Below are 16,543 nucleotides of genomic sequence, written 5' to 3'. Positions count from 1 at the left end.
AGAAGGCACTGGTGTGTGCCATGGAAGAAAACACTTTTCTGCTGAAGTGTTTTAAGGGTGTTGCTGGTCACTTTCTTTTTAGATCTTTTCCTTCAGGCAAGTCCAAAGAAATCAGTCCATCCACTTCCATCTCCCCCACCTAAGCAGTAACAAGCTGACATTAGGTACAGCTTCTTGCTTCTTTTAGGTTCATCAGAGTTCTCTTCTAAGTGTATGTACATCTTCATCTCTGAGTTTTCCTAATCCTAGCATCAGTGTGTTCTGCTTAGCAAAGTAAAGTAGACGTGAGAAGCAGGAATGTGTGAAAATCATCGAATCGTGATTTTGAGATGAATTGAAACTTCTCAAAATTCACACACAAGACAGATTTGTATATGCTTAAATATTTGTCTTGAGGGAGTATATGCAAGTGGAAAGAGGAGATAAGCAAGCTGCAGAAATCTGATGCTCTTAGCTTGCCCGCTCTTACTCAGTGACTGAAAAATATATGGGTTTCTTTTTTTTCCCCTTCCTGTGCTTTTAATGAGAAACAAGGAAACTTATTGTCTGAAGCTGATTGGTACCTCTATGGGGAATATTTAGGAGCTATCAAAATTGAGGGACCCCAGGGAACCCAATTAAAAGAAGGGTAATTGTGACAAGGAGAAACCCTTGGAGTTGTTATGAAAGCATTGCCTGCCTGATCAGACTGGGAATTTATACAGGCCTCCTTGTCTGGTGCCAGTAAGAGGGCTTAGCAGTCAGTTCTGTCCCAGCTGCAGTCATTTGATTGTGTTGGTCAGGAGACCAACAAAAAGGAGAGCATTTCAATAATCTAAACAGGACCAAACAAAGAGACTGAACAAAGGTGTGTGCCACAGCGTCAGGGAGTGGGGGTAGGGAGAGAAATGTGGCCTGGCAATGTTCCGAAGGTGGGAAAAGGCAGGCAGTAGCGCAGAGGAGTAAACATCCAGGACCTGTGGCTTTGTAGCAAAAACAGAGTGGCTGATGATTTGTTGTGATGCTGTCAGCACATCCGTTCTCATTCAGTTTATACAATCAGTTGTGCACTTGGCAGATAGTGGCGAGAACAGAGAAATGACCATTGAAAACTCTTGGATTGCTCTCAACAGCCAGCTTCTGTAGTTCAGAGGAGAAAAACCATGGGTTCAGACCTAGAAACTAAAAGTAGACAATATGTTTTTCTTAACAGTTTTCTTGTTTTACTTTTAGTAGTTGTATTTCTAGCCTTTCTGTCTCTCTTCTTATGTCCCACAACCACTTCCAAATATACTCTTACCTCTCTCATTCCCCTAAGTTTCATCTCTTCCCCTCCTAATATCAGCAATTGTTAGGGCATGTTTATGGACCAGTCTGCAAACAGGAAACTCTACTTCCTGAAATGTGATGGGAGTTGAATGATACTGAATGGATAAGATGAAAATTTCTGAGTTAAGTGTTCTCTAAAGATCTCTGGCTGAAATGCCTTTTTTTTTTTTTTTTAATGGGAGGAGGAAGGAGAAAGGCACAAATTAGTGAGTGAGAGCAGCTTCCATTTCCCAGAAACCCAAAGACTTTCTGAAAAAGCTGAATAAGCCCTAGTGCCTTTATTACAGCTTAGGATAATGATATTTACCAGCCAACCTATTAGAAATCATCCGAAAGAGAGTGTTTTTTTGTTTTGTTTTGTTTTGTTTTTTTAGTGTATTTCTTGGTGTTTAAGTGTCTCTAGGGGCAGGTAAGAACTTTTATTTTCTTGAGTTCCAAAATCACTGCAGATGGTGACTGCAGCCAAGAGATTAAAAGACGCTTACTCCTTGGAAGAAAAGCTATGACCAACCTAGGCAGCATAGACATTACTTTGCTGACAAAGCTCCATCAAGTCAAAGCTATGGTTTTTCCAGTAGTCACTTATGGATATGAGAATTGGGCCATAAAGAAAACTGAGTGATGAAGAATTGATGCTTTTGAACTGTGGTGTTGAGAAGACTCTTGAGAGTCCCTTGGACTGCAGAGAGATCAAACCAGTCAATCCTAAAGGAAATCAGTCCTGAATATTCATTGGAATGACTGATGCTGAAGCTGAAACTCCAATACTTTGGCCACTTGATGCGAAGAGCCAACTCATTGGAAAAGACTCTGATGCTGGGAAAGATTGAAGGCAGGAAAAGGGGACGACAGAGGATGAGGTGGTTGGATGGTATCACTGACTTAATGGACATGAGTTTGAGCAAGCTCCAGGACTTGGTGATGGACAGGGCAGCCTGGCGTGCTGCAGTCCATGGGGTTGCAAAAAGTCAGACACAGCTGAACTGAACTGAAGAGAAGCCCTTGTTTCTCTACATTCTCATGCCTTCAGGAGGTAAACCTTAATTTAGCCATAGAACTGGCAGAAAGAGATTCCTAGAGATAGAATGAACAAAGGAAAAACAGATTTCTCAGGTGCTTACAGCAGGTATGGCATGGATGTTACTCTTAGATGTCCACATGACCTGCTGTCTCTTGAATAAGAATGTGGAACAGGGAAATTTTCAGGTACCTTAGCTGCTTAGCAGATGTCTTACTGGTAACTGTCAGTTGGGAAGGGACCTCCCTCCCTCCTTGAGGCTATTTCTTCCCAGAACACTACTGGCTATGATTTTAAAGCACTTTGCATTCTTCTCTAGAGTACTTTCCTGCTTTCCTGATGGACAAGCATCCTGGTTGTAGTAACTTTGGCTGCATACAGCTTTGCAGTGAGTGATTTTGCTGCTTAAATTAAATACAATTTTCCACTTCCCCCTTTTCTTCTCCCTAGGCAAGGAGAGCCTCATCACTGACAGTGGAAAGCTGTATGCCCTTGATGTCCTGCTGACTCGGCTCAAGTCTCAAGGACATAGGGTCCTTATCTACTCCCAGATGACCAGGATGATAGACCTGCTGGAGGTAGGAGAAAGAATTGTGGGGACTAGGACACTTTGGCATTTGACTTTAAGAATCAGACGGGTATGACTAACGTCAGTGCTGGTTAATGGAAACACCAAACTTGTCTTCATGCTTTTACCATCTGTAAAGGCAGAGAAAGCAACTTCTGGCGGAGATGAAAGTGTGTAAAGGACTTCTTCCTCCTTCTTTATAGCAATGAAATAGAATCCCCTCTTTCCTCCTTTTACTAGGGAAGAAATTCCCTAATTTTCGAGTAGATCAGAGCCTAGGAATTTCTTGAAAGGTCCTGTGAAATTCCATATGGAAAACAAGATTTGGAATTAGTTCTCTATTAGAGACCAGCTGTTCTACCTGGGTTAGTGTAGTAGTTCTCAACCTGATGACATTTTGCAGTCTTCTGGGGGAGCTTTAACAAATATGAATGTCTGGTCCCATCCTCAGAGATTCTTATATTAATATTAAAAGTTGAGAACAAAACCTAGGCATTAGGATATTTAAAAGCTCCCAAGGGGCTTCTAATATATAACCAAAGTTAGCAACCAGTGGATTATGGTGAGAGAGAGAAAGCTCTGTCTTATTTTGCAGGACATATTTTGTTTCTTTTGTTACCTCTGGGTTGACATTTGCTCTGCTTTCTTGTTGCTAAAGTAGTGGCTTATTATTTGAGGGAGAGAAAGTCATGGACATATAAACAGAGGAGTGAAAATGAGGATAATGATCACAGACCAGTAGAGTTAGTCTTAGTACAAAAACTTTGGAAAATCATCCGTCAAGAGACTAAAGCACCTGGATGTCAATAGTGTATAAATATTCTCATGTTTTTTTCATGTGTTTTAACTATCTAAGGCTTTAATTTTTAACCCTGCTACTCAGAGACTAGTTGGTAGTAAAAAAGTAGAAACTGGACCATGACTATCCCTATCTAGGGTAGCAATAAGAATTTTAGGTTCTTCAGACGCCAAGGCTGGCTCACTGAATTTTACAGTGAGTTTATCTGAATTCAGTGGCAGGCTCTTACAAAAGCATGCAACTTCTTTTAGCAAGAGACATAACAAATGATATTCAGGGTCAGTTTAATCACTGAGTTTTATAAAAAGTGTTTAGCCTCTAGAAAGCTGTCAACAAGGGAAAGTTTCTTGTTTGTATTGTGAGTAGGTCATCTATTTCTTTTTTTAATTAATTTTTATTGAGTATAGTTACTTTACAATGTTGTGATAGTTTCTGCTATACAACAAAATGAGTCAGTCGTAATCTGCATGTGTGCCCTCCCTTTTGGACTTCCTTCCCTGTAAAGCCACCGCGGTGCTTTCATTAGAGCTCCCGGTGCTGGACAGTATGCTCTCGTGAGTTGTCTATTTTGTATATAGTATCAGCAGTGTATCTGTGTCAGTCCCAGTCTCCCAGTTCCTCCCACTCCTCTCCCTTTCCCCCTTGGTATCCATACATTTGTTCTGAAAGTCTATGCCTGAATCCTTAATATTCTCCTCAAACGAAATGATGCCAAAACAATATGAGTAACTTTCCTTCAGTGGGACTTTTTTTAGATAAAATGTTCTTGCCTTTTCCTGAAGAGTCAGGAAAGTATAGATGAAGTAGTAATGTTTCACTGATTAGAATTATAGAAAAAAGCAGTATGCTAAGGATTTTGTGAGGGAATCATTGATCTTGTTTCCCCAAGGCTATATCAATATGTTATAAAGTCTTAAAAGCTGGTTCACATTAAAGGGAAGTTCCAGGAAAAAGGGAGTGCCACCAAAACATAAGCTAGCTCTGGTAGATGAAGGTGAGTGTGGGTAGGTTAAGTTTGACAGAGTCCTGCATTTTAGTCCCTTATTCTGTATATTGCACATTTCTAGGTATTCATAAATATTACTTATTACTAAGATAAGTAATTCAAAGTGTATTCAGATGAGTTTTGTTCAGGATGAGTGCTCTAAACCCTACTCACCAGGGTCCCTCTGTCTCTATGATCCAGCAGGATTTTGAGAGGGGATGGACTATGTGGGTAGGCTTAGCAAATACTGGCAGCTTGAGAAGCTTCTCTAAATGTAGTTGCATCACTCTATGGGGAATTAAAAATTAGGGAAAAGCCGATTCAAACCCTGAATTTCACAACTGCTAACATTCTTTAGCCATGTGTAGAACATGCATCTAGGATGCTGAAGCCAGCAAGTTTTGCAACTGTTTGTACTGAAAAATTAAAGTGAAACTGTTGTCTAGTTTCCTTACCACTATACTATTCCTATTACTACTGTACTCTTTTCCTTCAACATTAAATTTAAAAGTTTCTTTTTTTTTAAGTCTGTTCATTTGTTTTAATACTGTTTACTCAAATGAATTACATTTTGTATTCCAAAAGGTTAATCCTCAAAATTTATTTTGTGGGCATAGAATTACATTGCCCACAGTGTTTAATACATGTCTAATCATTCATAGTCAGATGGCATCACCGACTCGATGGACATGAGTTTGGGTAAACTCCAGGAGTTAGTGATGGACAAGGAGGCCTGGCGTGCTGCGGTTCATGGGGTCGCAGAGTCCGAGACGACTGAGCGACTGAACTGAACTGAATCATTCATAGAAGTGTAAATGTGTTGTGAATCTTGGGACAATGCAGGATTAGGTTTATTTTTCATTCTTTTCAGAGTATTATGGGTTTTCCAGTCACTTTCATGATGGAAGCTTTCACTATAAAGCCATGTTCCATGTTTCATTAGAGCCATGTTCCACTTTAGAACATGACCAAGTATTAAAAAAGAAAAAATATCTTCACCTTGGCCTTGAGTCTTCATTCTCACGGTATTGTGGTGTTTTTTTTTTGTTTTTTTTTTTTTACTTTTTGTATTTTTAGAGTAAAAAAAAAAGTTTTCAGGATTGTCTTTTTCCCTGGATATCTTGCGTCTTGTATATCAAAGAGGGAAGAAAAACTTACAGTAGAGCAGAAATTAGCACTCGCATGGGGCTGTTGACGCTCTGCTGTGTAGCCGTGGAGTACGTTAGCATCTCGTTTACCCAACAGCCTTTTTGGGTTTTTTGTTCTGTGCTTTAACCCTGGCTCTGTGTTTGTTTCTGGGATTCAGAAGAACTAAAAGATAGTAAAAATTCACACACTTTTATATGGCCAGGTTTCCATTTTGGGCAAAATACTAGATCAAGGCACTTTGTGTTTGCTCAGTATTTTCTAAAGTGATTGATAGCCTCCTTCTCTTGGGCAAAAATCTGATTTTAATTTAAATTTCTAGTAAATGTGTCAGATCTTCCAAATAGAATTCTGTTTTCAGAAATATTTTATCTTTTCCTATAGTATCCAAATAGTATTTCTGGATAAGGGATTTAAAAAGGAAAGTAATTTCCAGGGCCAAGAACTTTTAGTGTGCCATGGGTAGAAGTTAAGGACGTAGAGGAAGGTATGGCAGGTCACTAAATGTTACGTTATCAGTTTATTTTGTATTTACCGAGTCACATATAGGATCTTGGCTGATGCGGCTTCTATGAACACAGGCATAGCCCTTGTCCAGTTGGGATGGTGGCATCCAGCTGGATGTCAGAACTTTCCCCACCACCACCATTTTACCCTGGTTTGTGACACTCCCCTTCACTCCCCATAGTTGAGAACTTGCAGAGAGCTTTAACTCACTACAGATGACTTACGTTATCTCTGCATCATCTCTGTTGAGATTCATTCCTATTGCATCAAGCAACTGAGTCTAGTTTAAGGAAATAAGTCTCAATATTTTCTATGCAATACAAGAATACTTGGGAAGGGTCAGCCAACTGGTGCTGTATGTGTTGTGATTGTTAAGTATTGAAACCCAGACAAATCTTGCACTGCACCGATATATGAAAATAATACAACACAGAATTAAATCCAGATAATCCATAGCTAATGATGATATTTGAGACACTGGGTCGTATAAGTTGCGTAGTCAGCAAGTACCTCACTGGGGAAGGATTCATCCCAAACAGACATTCTATCATTTATGGGCTGATTTTCTTAGCACTCCAAATAACCTTTGGGAACTATGGTTCTGAACATACAGGGAAACTGAATATTTTATAACTGCTCCATGGAATGAAAAGCAAGTTGAGGTCACTGTAAACTAACATTTTCATTAGGTCTTAGAAATGATATAAGGAAATTTGTGTTTGCAACCACACTATATTTTTCCTGTTTAGTTCATTTCTCTTTATGAGGGAGGTGTTGTGCCAGGCAGAGGTAAAAACCAGTTGAATGTGGTCTTTGACTTCAAGAGATGTGTTGAGTGAAGAATTTATGTGTATGTACATCACACAAATAACTGTCAAGTATACCCTGATACTAATGCCAAAAATAAAGTATGACCAGAGCTGAAGATAGCAGGAAGGATACATTTATTTCTAACTTGGTCACTTCAGGAAGGCTTCACATAAAATGACATAAAACCAAACTTAAATAGAACTTCAACCGTGAGGAAGAAGGGCATTTTCAGACTAAGGAAGCCACATGTAAAAAGGCATGGAGGTTGGAGGGTACGTGACATTGTGTGGGTTGGGAAAGAGGGGTGAGTTCAGTGTAACTGGAGCATATTGTATAGAAGAAAGGGGAATAACAAGTAGGGTGAAGGCAGATTGTGGTGGGCCCTTCAGTGCCTTGTGATCAAGTCTTGCTCCATAGGGCTTTATATTAAATGAAGGAAAGATAACTGCCCTATTTCAGTCCCTTGGTACGATTTGCTTGGACAAAAGAGAAATTGTAGACATTGGGAGAAGTCTCACTTTTTGCTGGTGATGAACCTCAAGGATGGGAGGGGGCATGTCTAGAAAAATAAAGTTACACTAGGTCTGCAGTTTTGTGGATAATACTGACTTTCCTTCAGATTGTTTTATGACAGTGAAGTTGGGTTAAAATGAACACCAGAGACAACTTTGAAATAAAAAAGAAGTCTCAGAATGGAAGGTTTGTTGTAGGGATATGTAAACATTTGCCTTTATTTTTTCAAGTGCCCAATTAACTCTTTATGTTGATGATGGATGAGAGTTATACAGAGGGTTATGGGGCTTCTCCTGCCCCCTTTTTTCCTCTGATGGTAATGAACTTCTCTTCTGTCTGGAAGCAGTAGGTAGAAGGATTAAGCTAAAGGCTCTGGATCCAGTCTACTTGAATTCTCATCCTAGCTCCATTACCTACTGCCTGTGTCACTTTAGAGATCTTACTTAACATCTGTTAAATATAGGATTGACAATAATAATACCTGTCTGAAATAGCCTTTCTAGATAAGCAAAACCAGGTAAAATACCCAGAAGAGTGATTGTTATTTAGTAAATGTTCGGTAAATGCAAACCATCATCGTTATCACTACTCCTTCAAGGTGAACCTAGACCCTTTGTATTGCATCACTGGTGTGAATGTTTGCTTTTATTTAGTGTACTTTAAAGGATTGAGAGGCATTCCTGAAACTATTTTGAGTTTTGCTAATACCTCTGTTCACATGCTCCTGCTTAAAAAGTAGGACTTAGGAATGTGTTCCAGAACTGACCTGTCCTCTCAATTTGTATTCTAAGAAAGTGGTTTTCCAACAGATGGGGTTGGGTACAGGAAAGGAGACTTAAAGTGTAGACATTAAATAGGTGAGGCCCTGGACTCCATACCCTTGTTTGTTAACTAGAATAGTAAATTTTTTAAATCTATTTTCTATTAGAGGGGTTCCATATTAGATTTTTCTTGAAAAAAGTGTTCTGGTGCCTTAGAAATAACATAAGGGTGTATTCTGTAACAGTGTGGATGTACTTACAAGTCACAGCTGTTAAATGCAAATTCTGATTTATTGGATTTATGGGGTATGCTCCTCAGTTCTGCATTTCTAACACACTTCATGTGTTGCTCATCTGAGGGGCATGCTGAGATAGCATGATACTAAGGGACCCTGCTCTGCCTTCGTTCTGGAGTGGTGGTTCTCAGCTCTGGTTATAACATCTTTGGATGTTTTATATCAGCAAGCACCTTTGGAACTTTTAAAAAATAGACCAGTCTAGGCCCTAATTCAGACCTACAGAGTCAGAATTCCTGGAGTGGGACCCAGGAGTTTTAATCCTGGTTGAAAGTCAGTCCTCAGATGGCAGGAGTACCTCTTGTCCATAACCCCTTTGCGTTCTTCAGTAATTTTTAAAAATAGCATCTATTAGAACTATATAGGTCTAAAGACTTCCTAAATGTTAAAAGCCATAATTTGTATGTTATTAATTCAAGGAGAATTAGAGCTTACTTTGGTTGGTGGCTATTGATCCACTTGAGAATACTGGTTGTTCATATTTGTTTAATTAGTACTAAATTATGAGACTTTTGGGAGAGGAAGGTCTACATTTGGTTTCTGTCTTCTCTTTGCTGCTTTTTTTTGGGGAGGGTGGGCAGCACAGCATGTGGGATCTTGGTTCTCTGATCATGGATTGAACCGTCACCCCCGACATAGTCTTAATCCCTGGACTGCCAGAGAAGTGCCTCTCTTTGCTGCTTTAAGTGGAGCAAAAGGAATTTTTGGTTTACAAGGTTCCAAGAAATTCAGTCATACTGATAGATCGTTTTTTTAGCCTTTCCTAAATAACCCAAGTAGACTTGAGTGAGAGAATGCCCTTGGTTTCTCCACAGTGCCAGATGTCAGGAAGAACTGGGTAGTGGTCGTCCTGTCACATGAGTTCTAAGCACTGGACTGCTAACATGACTTGGTTCCTACACAGCATAGTACAGTCATCCAGCAAGCAGTAATCATCCAGCTATGGTCCTCAGGCATGGGAGTGAATTCAGAGGATTGAGGGGCGAATGGGAATCCTGTGCCATCCTTAAAAGATATTTAACTGCAAAACTCAAAAAATAGTACTGATTAACCAACTCTTAGCTGCTGGCTTTGAAAAGAATGTATTAAGCAAGGCACTTAAAATGGATCTTAGAAAACCTTTTGATAGAGATTGTTAAGTGGGGATAGATTTTTAAAATTTATTTTTAATTGGCAAATAATTGCTCTGTTTTTTTAAATAGATTTTTAAATTTTTCAAAAGTTCTGTGACTACTATCAAATCATTTGTTAGAATTCATCTTTTTATTTAAAAGAATGGAATTTTATATTAAATCATTAGTTGTTTTTAGGATTATAGGAGAACTAGACTAAGAATGGAGCAGCTCTTGAAATTAATGTTTGGAAAAAATAAGGCTTTTCTTTCCAGATGAATATTTGATTAAATTAAGTATCTTTTTCAAACAGCCTAGAGTTCTAAGTGAAGTCGCTCAGTCGTGTCCCACTCTTTGTGACCCCGTGGACTATAGCCCACCAGGCTCCTCCATCCATGGAATTCTCCAGGCAAGAATACTGGAGTGGGTTGCCACTTCTTTCTCCAGGAGATCTTCCCAACCCAGGGATTAAACCCGGGTCTCTGGCATTGTAGGCAGACGCTTTACCATCTGAGCCACCAGGGAAATCCTAGAGTTCTAGAGAGATGTCTAAGGTAGCTTTGGGGCTACGTAGCTCACAAACTAGGTAGTTTGGGGGTTTCTAGCTCATAAACCAAAATTTGTGAATGAAAGAAATACTGAGTTGTCTTTTTAGCTCAGCCTTTTAGATGTTTTTCTGTAGTATGAGAATATAGCTGTTCCTCTATTCTGCTTTTAACTGGTGTTTCCATGTCCATGTACTTGTTTTGAAGCTATTTATTGAAATAGGATCTAGACTCATCTAAGCCTTCTGAAATGCCGCTATGCCCGTGGGTGAGAGAGCAGAGGCTTAAAGCAGCAAATGGGAAAGATTCAGTTCCGTTGCCTCAGTAACAAGCTGTCTGTAATCAGTGTTGGTTTGGTTATGGTCTAGGATTAATATCTCTGGTGGTGTTCTGGCCTTGATATATAAATGATGTGTACAGCAAGATCTACAGGAAGATTCATTCATCACTGCTGTCATTAAAGTTCAGAAGTTCTGGTTCAAAAGGCAAAAGAGTGCCTATGCAGGAAGTCTACTTTTTGGTTAAAATTCAAATCTGTGGGCTTTCTCTCTATAATCTAGATATTTTGTTGTTCTGGATGGCCACATCTGATGGAATAGCTGCCCAGGTATAGTGAGCCTCTAAAGACCATCCTCATGCTGTTATTTTTCATCTTCTATCCTGAATTCCTCCTTATCCAAAACATCCCCTGCTACTCTTTTGCCATTAACCCATTCCCATCATAGGGCTATATGGGCTGAATGTGAAACTTGCTTTGACTGAATATTTTCTGCCCCTCTTTGATTACCAAAGTCCTTAAAGAATCCCCTGGAGACAGATACAAATAGTGAAAAAAAGAAGACTAAAAAATACATGCATATCAGCTTGCTTTAAGAGTGCTGCTGCATGTAAGAATTAAAGATTTTAAAATTTAAAAAAAAAAAAAGGTAAAAAAAAAAATAAAAAAATAAAAAAAAATAAAAAAAATTAAAAAAAATAAAAAAATAAAAAAAAGAGTGCTGCTGCATACACTACACCAACCATACCAGACTATAACAACCTTGCATACTAAAGTACCCAGCCAGGTATCAGAGCTGCATAAGGAGAGGATTACAATAAAAGAGCATTTGACCACAGAAAGTTATTTAGCATATATAGCTCCCAAATGTAGAAATGATTAGTCTTTTTCAATAGGAAAAAATTTTATTTGAACTGAAAAAAAAAAAAACACTGTTTCATGGTATTTCTTATAAATCGGCAGGTATATTAGCTTTTGATACTAGTCCCTCAATGAGTGCACTTCTTGAAATGCAGTCTATATGATTGGATAAAGAAAGAGGAAATCATTACATCATCTGTAAGAAGAATTGCAGCTTCCAAGAATGGATATATATTCCCTCCATTGCATCTCTTGAAATACCTTCTCTGTTCTTAAAAGTTGTAATTCTTCTTACAGATGACACCAAGAACATACTCAGCCATGGAAAGTTACCCTGTTGCTTAGGTCTCCCTTAACAGTAATGCATGCTGTGCTGAGAGAAGGGAGCTTGGGTTGTAAATTCAAGGACTTTGGTCAGCAAGAATTTGCTGAAGAGAAACCCACTGGGGTGAGTGCTACTCCCTGAAAGAAAACCAGATATTCCATAGCTGTGAGAGGCATCTGGTTGGTGACTGAAAAGCCATTTTGGTTTAGAGATTTTATTTTGTTTCACTTGTTTGTTTTTTCACAAAATCTACAAAAGTCTGCAGGAATAAGATTAGTCTAAGTTGAAATTGAGAGTGGTTGTAATCCTCAGGGTACCCTCTATTTTTACACACTGATAGTAAGCTTATTTACAAATCAAATTCCTGTACTTTTGAGATTGCTTTGTCTTCATTCTGGATAGAATGACTTACCCTCCATGGATAAGGTGGGTAGATGCTTCTGAGAATTAGAATGTAGTAATTTGCATCAAGCTTATTATATCTTTTTGCTCTGATTGGCAGGAATATATGGTTTACAGGAAGCATACCTACATGAGGCTTGATGGCTCATCTAAGATCTCAGAGAGACGGGACATGGTTGCTGATTTTCAAACCAGGTAATGTTAATAGAAATTACAGAAATTGTCATTTGATTTTTTTCTCTAGTTGAGATGGTGAGTTTCAAAGAAATACCAGTACATCTCAGGTTGTTAAGCAATCATGATACAGTTCCTGCCATTTTAAGAGGTAGCTCCATCTGCTTATGATGGTTCAGATCTGGGTGGCTGTGAGAGAGAGAGGAAATGAATAGTTGGTAATTTTGGTATTCTAAATAGTCTTTCTTACTGAATCAGTACCTGTATCTTTGCACAATAAAATAAATAATTTCTGAGTATGAACCAGGATCCTTCTTATGTGAATAATATGTATTAAAAAAAAAAGTCCACAAGGCTATATTCATAAATGTTAACAGTGGCTATCTCTGGGTATTGACTTACAGTTGATTTTCATTTTGTTTGCTTACCTGTTTTACTTTGTGTGAATTTAAAGAAAAATACCTTCTTTTTCTCCTGCTTTGCCCCTAATATTGTAGTGGTACAGTACACTCTGACAAATTGCAATAGTGTGCAGTCTATTCATCTGGCAGCTCTCACTTACAGTACCTGTCCTACCCGATAATAAGCCTGTGAAATTTCAAATACCGCCTGCTGGATGCTGATGGCCTACAGAGCCATAATTATCCTAAGTGCAGGTTCTCATTGTAATAAGCAGGGTCTAGTTACTGCTTTCTCCAAGGAGAAAGCCAGGCTATACAGGTCTCCTGAACTCAACCCTTAATTTTCCTTGAGAACTAAGGAATAGACTAGGTCTTAATGTTCTGTAAGTCAGAACAGTTCTGAATTTTTGGCCTTTAATTGTGTAGTCTGTTACTATTTAGCTTTTGAATTCTTGGTAAGAAAATTAAGCATATAGCCACTTGTGTTTAGGTTATAATTTTAAAATTTCTTTTATTTCAGTTTTAAAACATGTTTTACTTCAACATAAAACAGATCTGTAATTCAACATAGCCTGCATGCCCTCTGAGAATTTTTGTTATTCCACAATCCTTTGTAATACAGCATGGGTAAGGGGGTGCGTCCTGATGTTTTAGTTTACAGTGCATACTCAGACCAGTAACTCCTCAGTTGAAACTGCTTCTGAATTCAGGTGGCTGTTTGACCAGCAATGGAGGGGGAGAACTTCTTTGGACCTATTTTAGTTTGTTACCTAGCAGAAGCTTTTGGCCAGTTTGTAAATTGATTATTTAAGTGGGACATGTATAAGCATAGTAGTGCTTCCTAGCACTGCATATTGTTTTGTGCCTCCCCTCACCCCAGAAAAAGTTTACCAGCTGATCTTTATCTTTTCTTGATTTTGAAATCAAATGAAACACATTTCTCTATGTCCTGATCTAGTCCAATGTTCAGAGCTCTAACTGATGAGGATCTTACATATAAGATCTATAGACTGTTTTCCCTGGGATGCCTATATTCTCTCCAGGCATATGTGTTAGAAGAAAAGTCATCAAGTCATCGGTCTTTCACCTACTACTGTTTGTGTTTTTTTCCCCCGCTAATATGTTTGATATTGTACATTTGAGAATCTCCTTTATAGAAAAGCTTTTTTTTTTTTCAAGTAACAGTTGTGGCCATTTTGTATTGTATAAAATGCCTATTGAGGAAAATTTGGGGTTATTTGATAAAGTAAAAAATACCCACAATCTCATCACTGTTAATATTTTGGTTTATCCCTCTAGGCTCTGATATGTGTGTGTAATTATATTTACATGTTGATACCATGTTGTACAGATGATTATGTGTCCTCATTTCTTTCACTTAACAGTATTTCATAAAGATCTTCATATATCATCAAAAAAGTCATCATAGTCATTATTTTTAATGACCTATATTCCATTACATTGGATATACCATCTTTCTGTTGTTAAAATGTTGAATATCTTTGTTTATAAAGCTTTGTCGTCATTTTAGATTATTGTCTTCATATGGATTCAAACAAGAGAGATTACTGAGTGAAGGGATACGAGTGTTTAAGACTACATATTTTCATATTACTTTATAGAAAATGCTGCTAATGTCGATAACCAACCAGAGCTGTAATGTGTTGATCTGTAAACAATTTGTGCTTCTGAGTTATAGAGCTACAACTTTTCTTCTAGCTGATCCAATTCCCTAAACTGGGGATTTCATGGGAGAAAAAAATCAGTAGATGTATCTATTTTACTACTTTTAAAATCTCTTACTTGTGATTACTTGGGCAATCCCAGTAGCTTAGCTTTAAAAAAAGGGTGTTTTCACCATTAAATTATACTAGATATACTTAGTAAATACTTTGTTTTTTAAACTTTCCTGGAAAACCTTACTTGAGTGTCCAGATTCTGCAACTAAGAATTACTTAGGGAACAGTGAGTTTTATTTAGACTCAACCAACGTGAGTAACAATCATTTTAACACTTGGCATCTAATAGGCAAAATGAAAAAACAGGCTTAAGTCTTCTTCCGTTCCTACATGATGAGCTAGGCTAGACGATTAGAATTAGGATTATGGCTAGGAAATAATCTCTCTCTCATGTATAGAATCTGAACTGTATCTATGCTGATCAGAAGCCTGTGAGACAGGTCCCTCCAAAGTTCTCAACTTATAAATTTGAAAGGCTAACCCAATATAGAGAAAAAGACAGGTGTTTTTGAAAACAAGAAAGCATCCTTGCCAAATATTTTCATTGTTATTAATGAAAAGACATCAAAAGAAAAAATTGTAAAAAATTTTCAACTGGAAAGCCCTGTGGCTCGAAGGTCAGCCAGAGTAAACAAGAACTCCTATAAAAAGCCATTTACATTCCCTTCATACAAGATTGATTTATGAGGGATCCTTCCAGGAAAGAGTCTGACTGAGACTAAAGACTGTTTGGCCAGGATGTCCCGACTGGGCAACATTCAGAGCATGTGACCAGTACGTGATCCTAGACTGAGCCATTCACAAGGGCTTTGCTCTGGGGTGCCTTGGCCTTTGCTTCCCTACCTCCTATCCCATGACATTTCCCAAATGGACCCCGCCCCCCACCACCGTTACCTGATTATTCGGGTGACTAGAAAATATGAGCAAAAGTGAGAGCGTACTCTCACCTTCTTGGTGAGAGTATAAATAAAGCTCCAGGGTCTTTAATTCTAGCTCTTTTCCAGTCATCATTAAGTCTTTCCCAAAGTCAGCTACATGCCCAGCACTATTTCAGTATTTTGGTACAAAGTGGCCTTATCTAAAAAAGAATTAGAGTGAGATTTAGGCATGTCTTTGCTACATGATTTCATAGGCTGCTTCACAGACCACCCTGAAGCCTGATCTCTAAGGCCCATTCCAATAGAGACCCTGAGTTGAGATTCCTTTTTAGCCCCATAGAGGGCACCCGAACTATCATGTTGCCTTCTGGGATTCTATTTTCTTCCATTTGGCAGCTTCCAAAACATTAATTTACATTATCAATGCTAGATTTATTAAGTAGAAAGGAACTTCTCAGCAGTTTATTTTAGATGTTTTGGTTTACATATGATCCAACAGTGTGATCTGGGATGGACACTAATTTCTTTGACTTTTAATAATCTAAGACTCCCATAATCCTTATTTTTCCATTACAGTATGATGAAATTACACTGAGTACAGCCAAACATTGCTGCTTACCATCTCCTTATCACTAAAAGGTATCTTCTTGATATATAGATGACATCCCCAGAAAAGCATTTTTCACCATTAATGTCTCTAAATTTTGTTACTAATTTATTTTTAACTAGATTCCTTTCTCTAGTGTTTTTTTCTGTATATAGTCCCTGTTTGTGAACAATTGCCACATCTGGGGACTTATCTCTCTGGCTGTGCAGACTATGGAAATGACCCATCTTTCTGCCTCTATTCTTTTTTATAGATCTCAGCTACCTTCTATCTCTCTCCTTGTCCCACCCTTTACCCCATGCCCACATCAACAAAAAGTCCTGGCTGTCAAGTGACTCCATCAGCTCTAACACAGATGTTGGAGAGAAGCTTCTGACTCCTGCCTCTGTACCCACCGGAGCAGGAGAGAGAGATGCATGGGATTGAGCAGTCTTCTTAAGACCAAAGTAGAGAAGATTATCTTGTAGAGATTAGTATGGCCCTGGAAAGCTACATCAGTGTTTATTTGAAG

General features: G+C 38.3%; 1 protein-coding gene across 2 annotated transcripts in view; it reads left to right on the top strand.

The window, feature by feature from the left end:
• Positions 1–16,543, top strand: part of INO80 (INO80 complex ATPase subunit) — a 122,081-nt gene that overhangs the window by 86,476 nt on the left and 19,062 nt on the right. For both annotated transcript variants that reach the window (XM_069596040.1, XM_069596039.1), the window contains exons 27-28: positions 2,777–2,904; positions 12,334–12,428. In XM_069596040.1, coding sequence (XP_069452141.1) covers positions 2,777–2,904; positions 12,334–12,428 — 223 coding nt within the window. The remainder of the gene's footprint in view (positions 1–2,776; positions 2,905–12,333; positions 12,429–16,543) is intronic.

The sequence above is a fragment of the Ovis canadensis genome, chromosome 7 (assembly GCF_042477335.2).
Source record: "Ovis canadensis isolate MfBH-ARS-UI-01 breed Bighorn chromosome 7, ARS-UI_OviCan_v2, whole genome shotgun sequence".
Classification (NCBI taxonomy): domain Eukaryota; kingdom Metazoa; phylum Chordata; class Mammalia; order Artiodactyla; family Bovidae; genus Ovis; species Ovis canadensis.
Note: the sequence above shows the minus strand (reverse complement) of the source record. Positions and strands in the feature narration are given on the sequence as shown.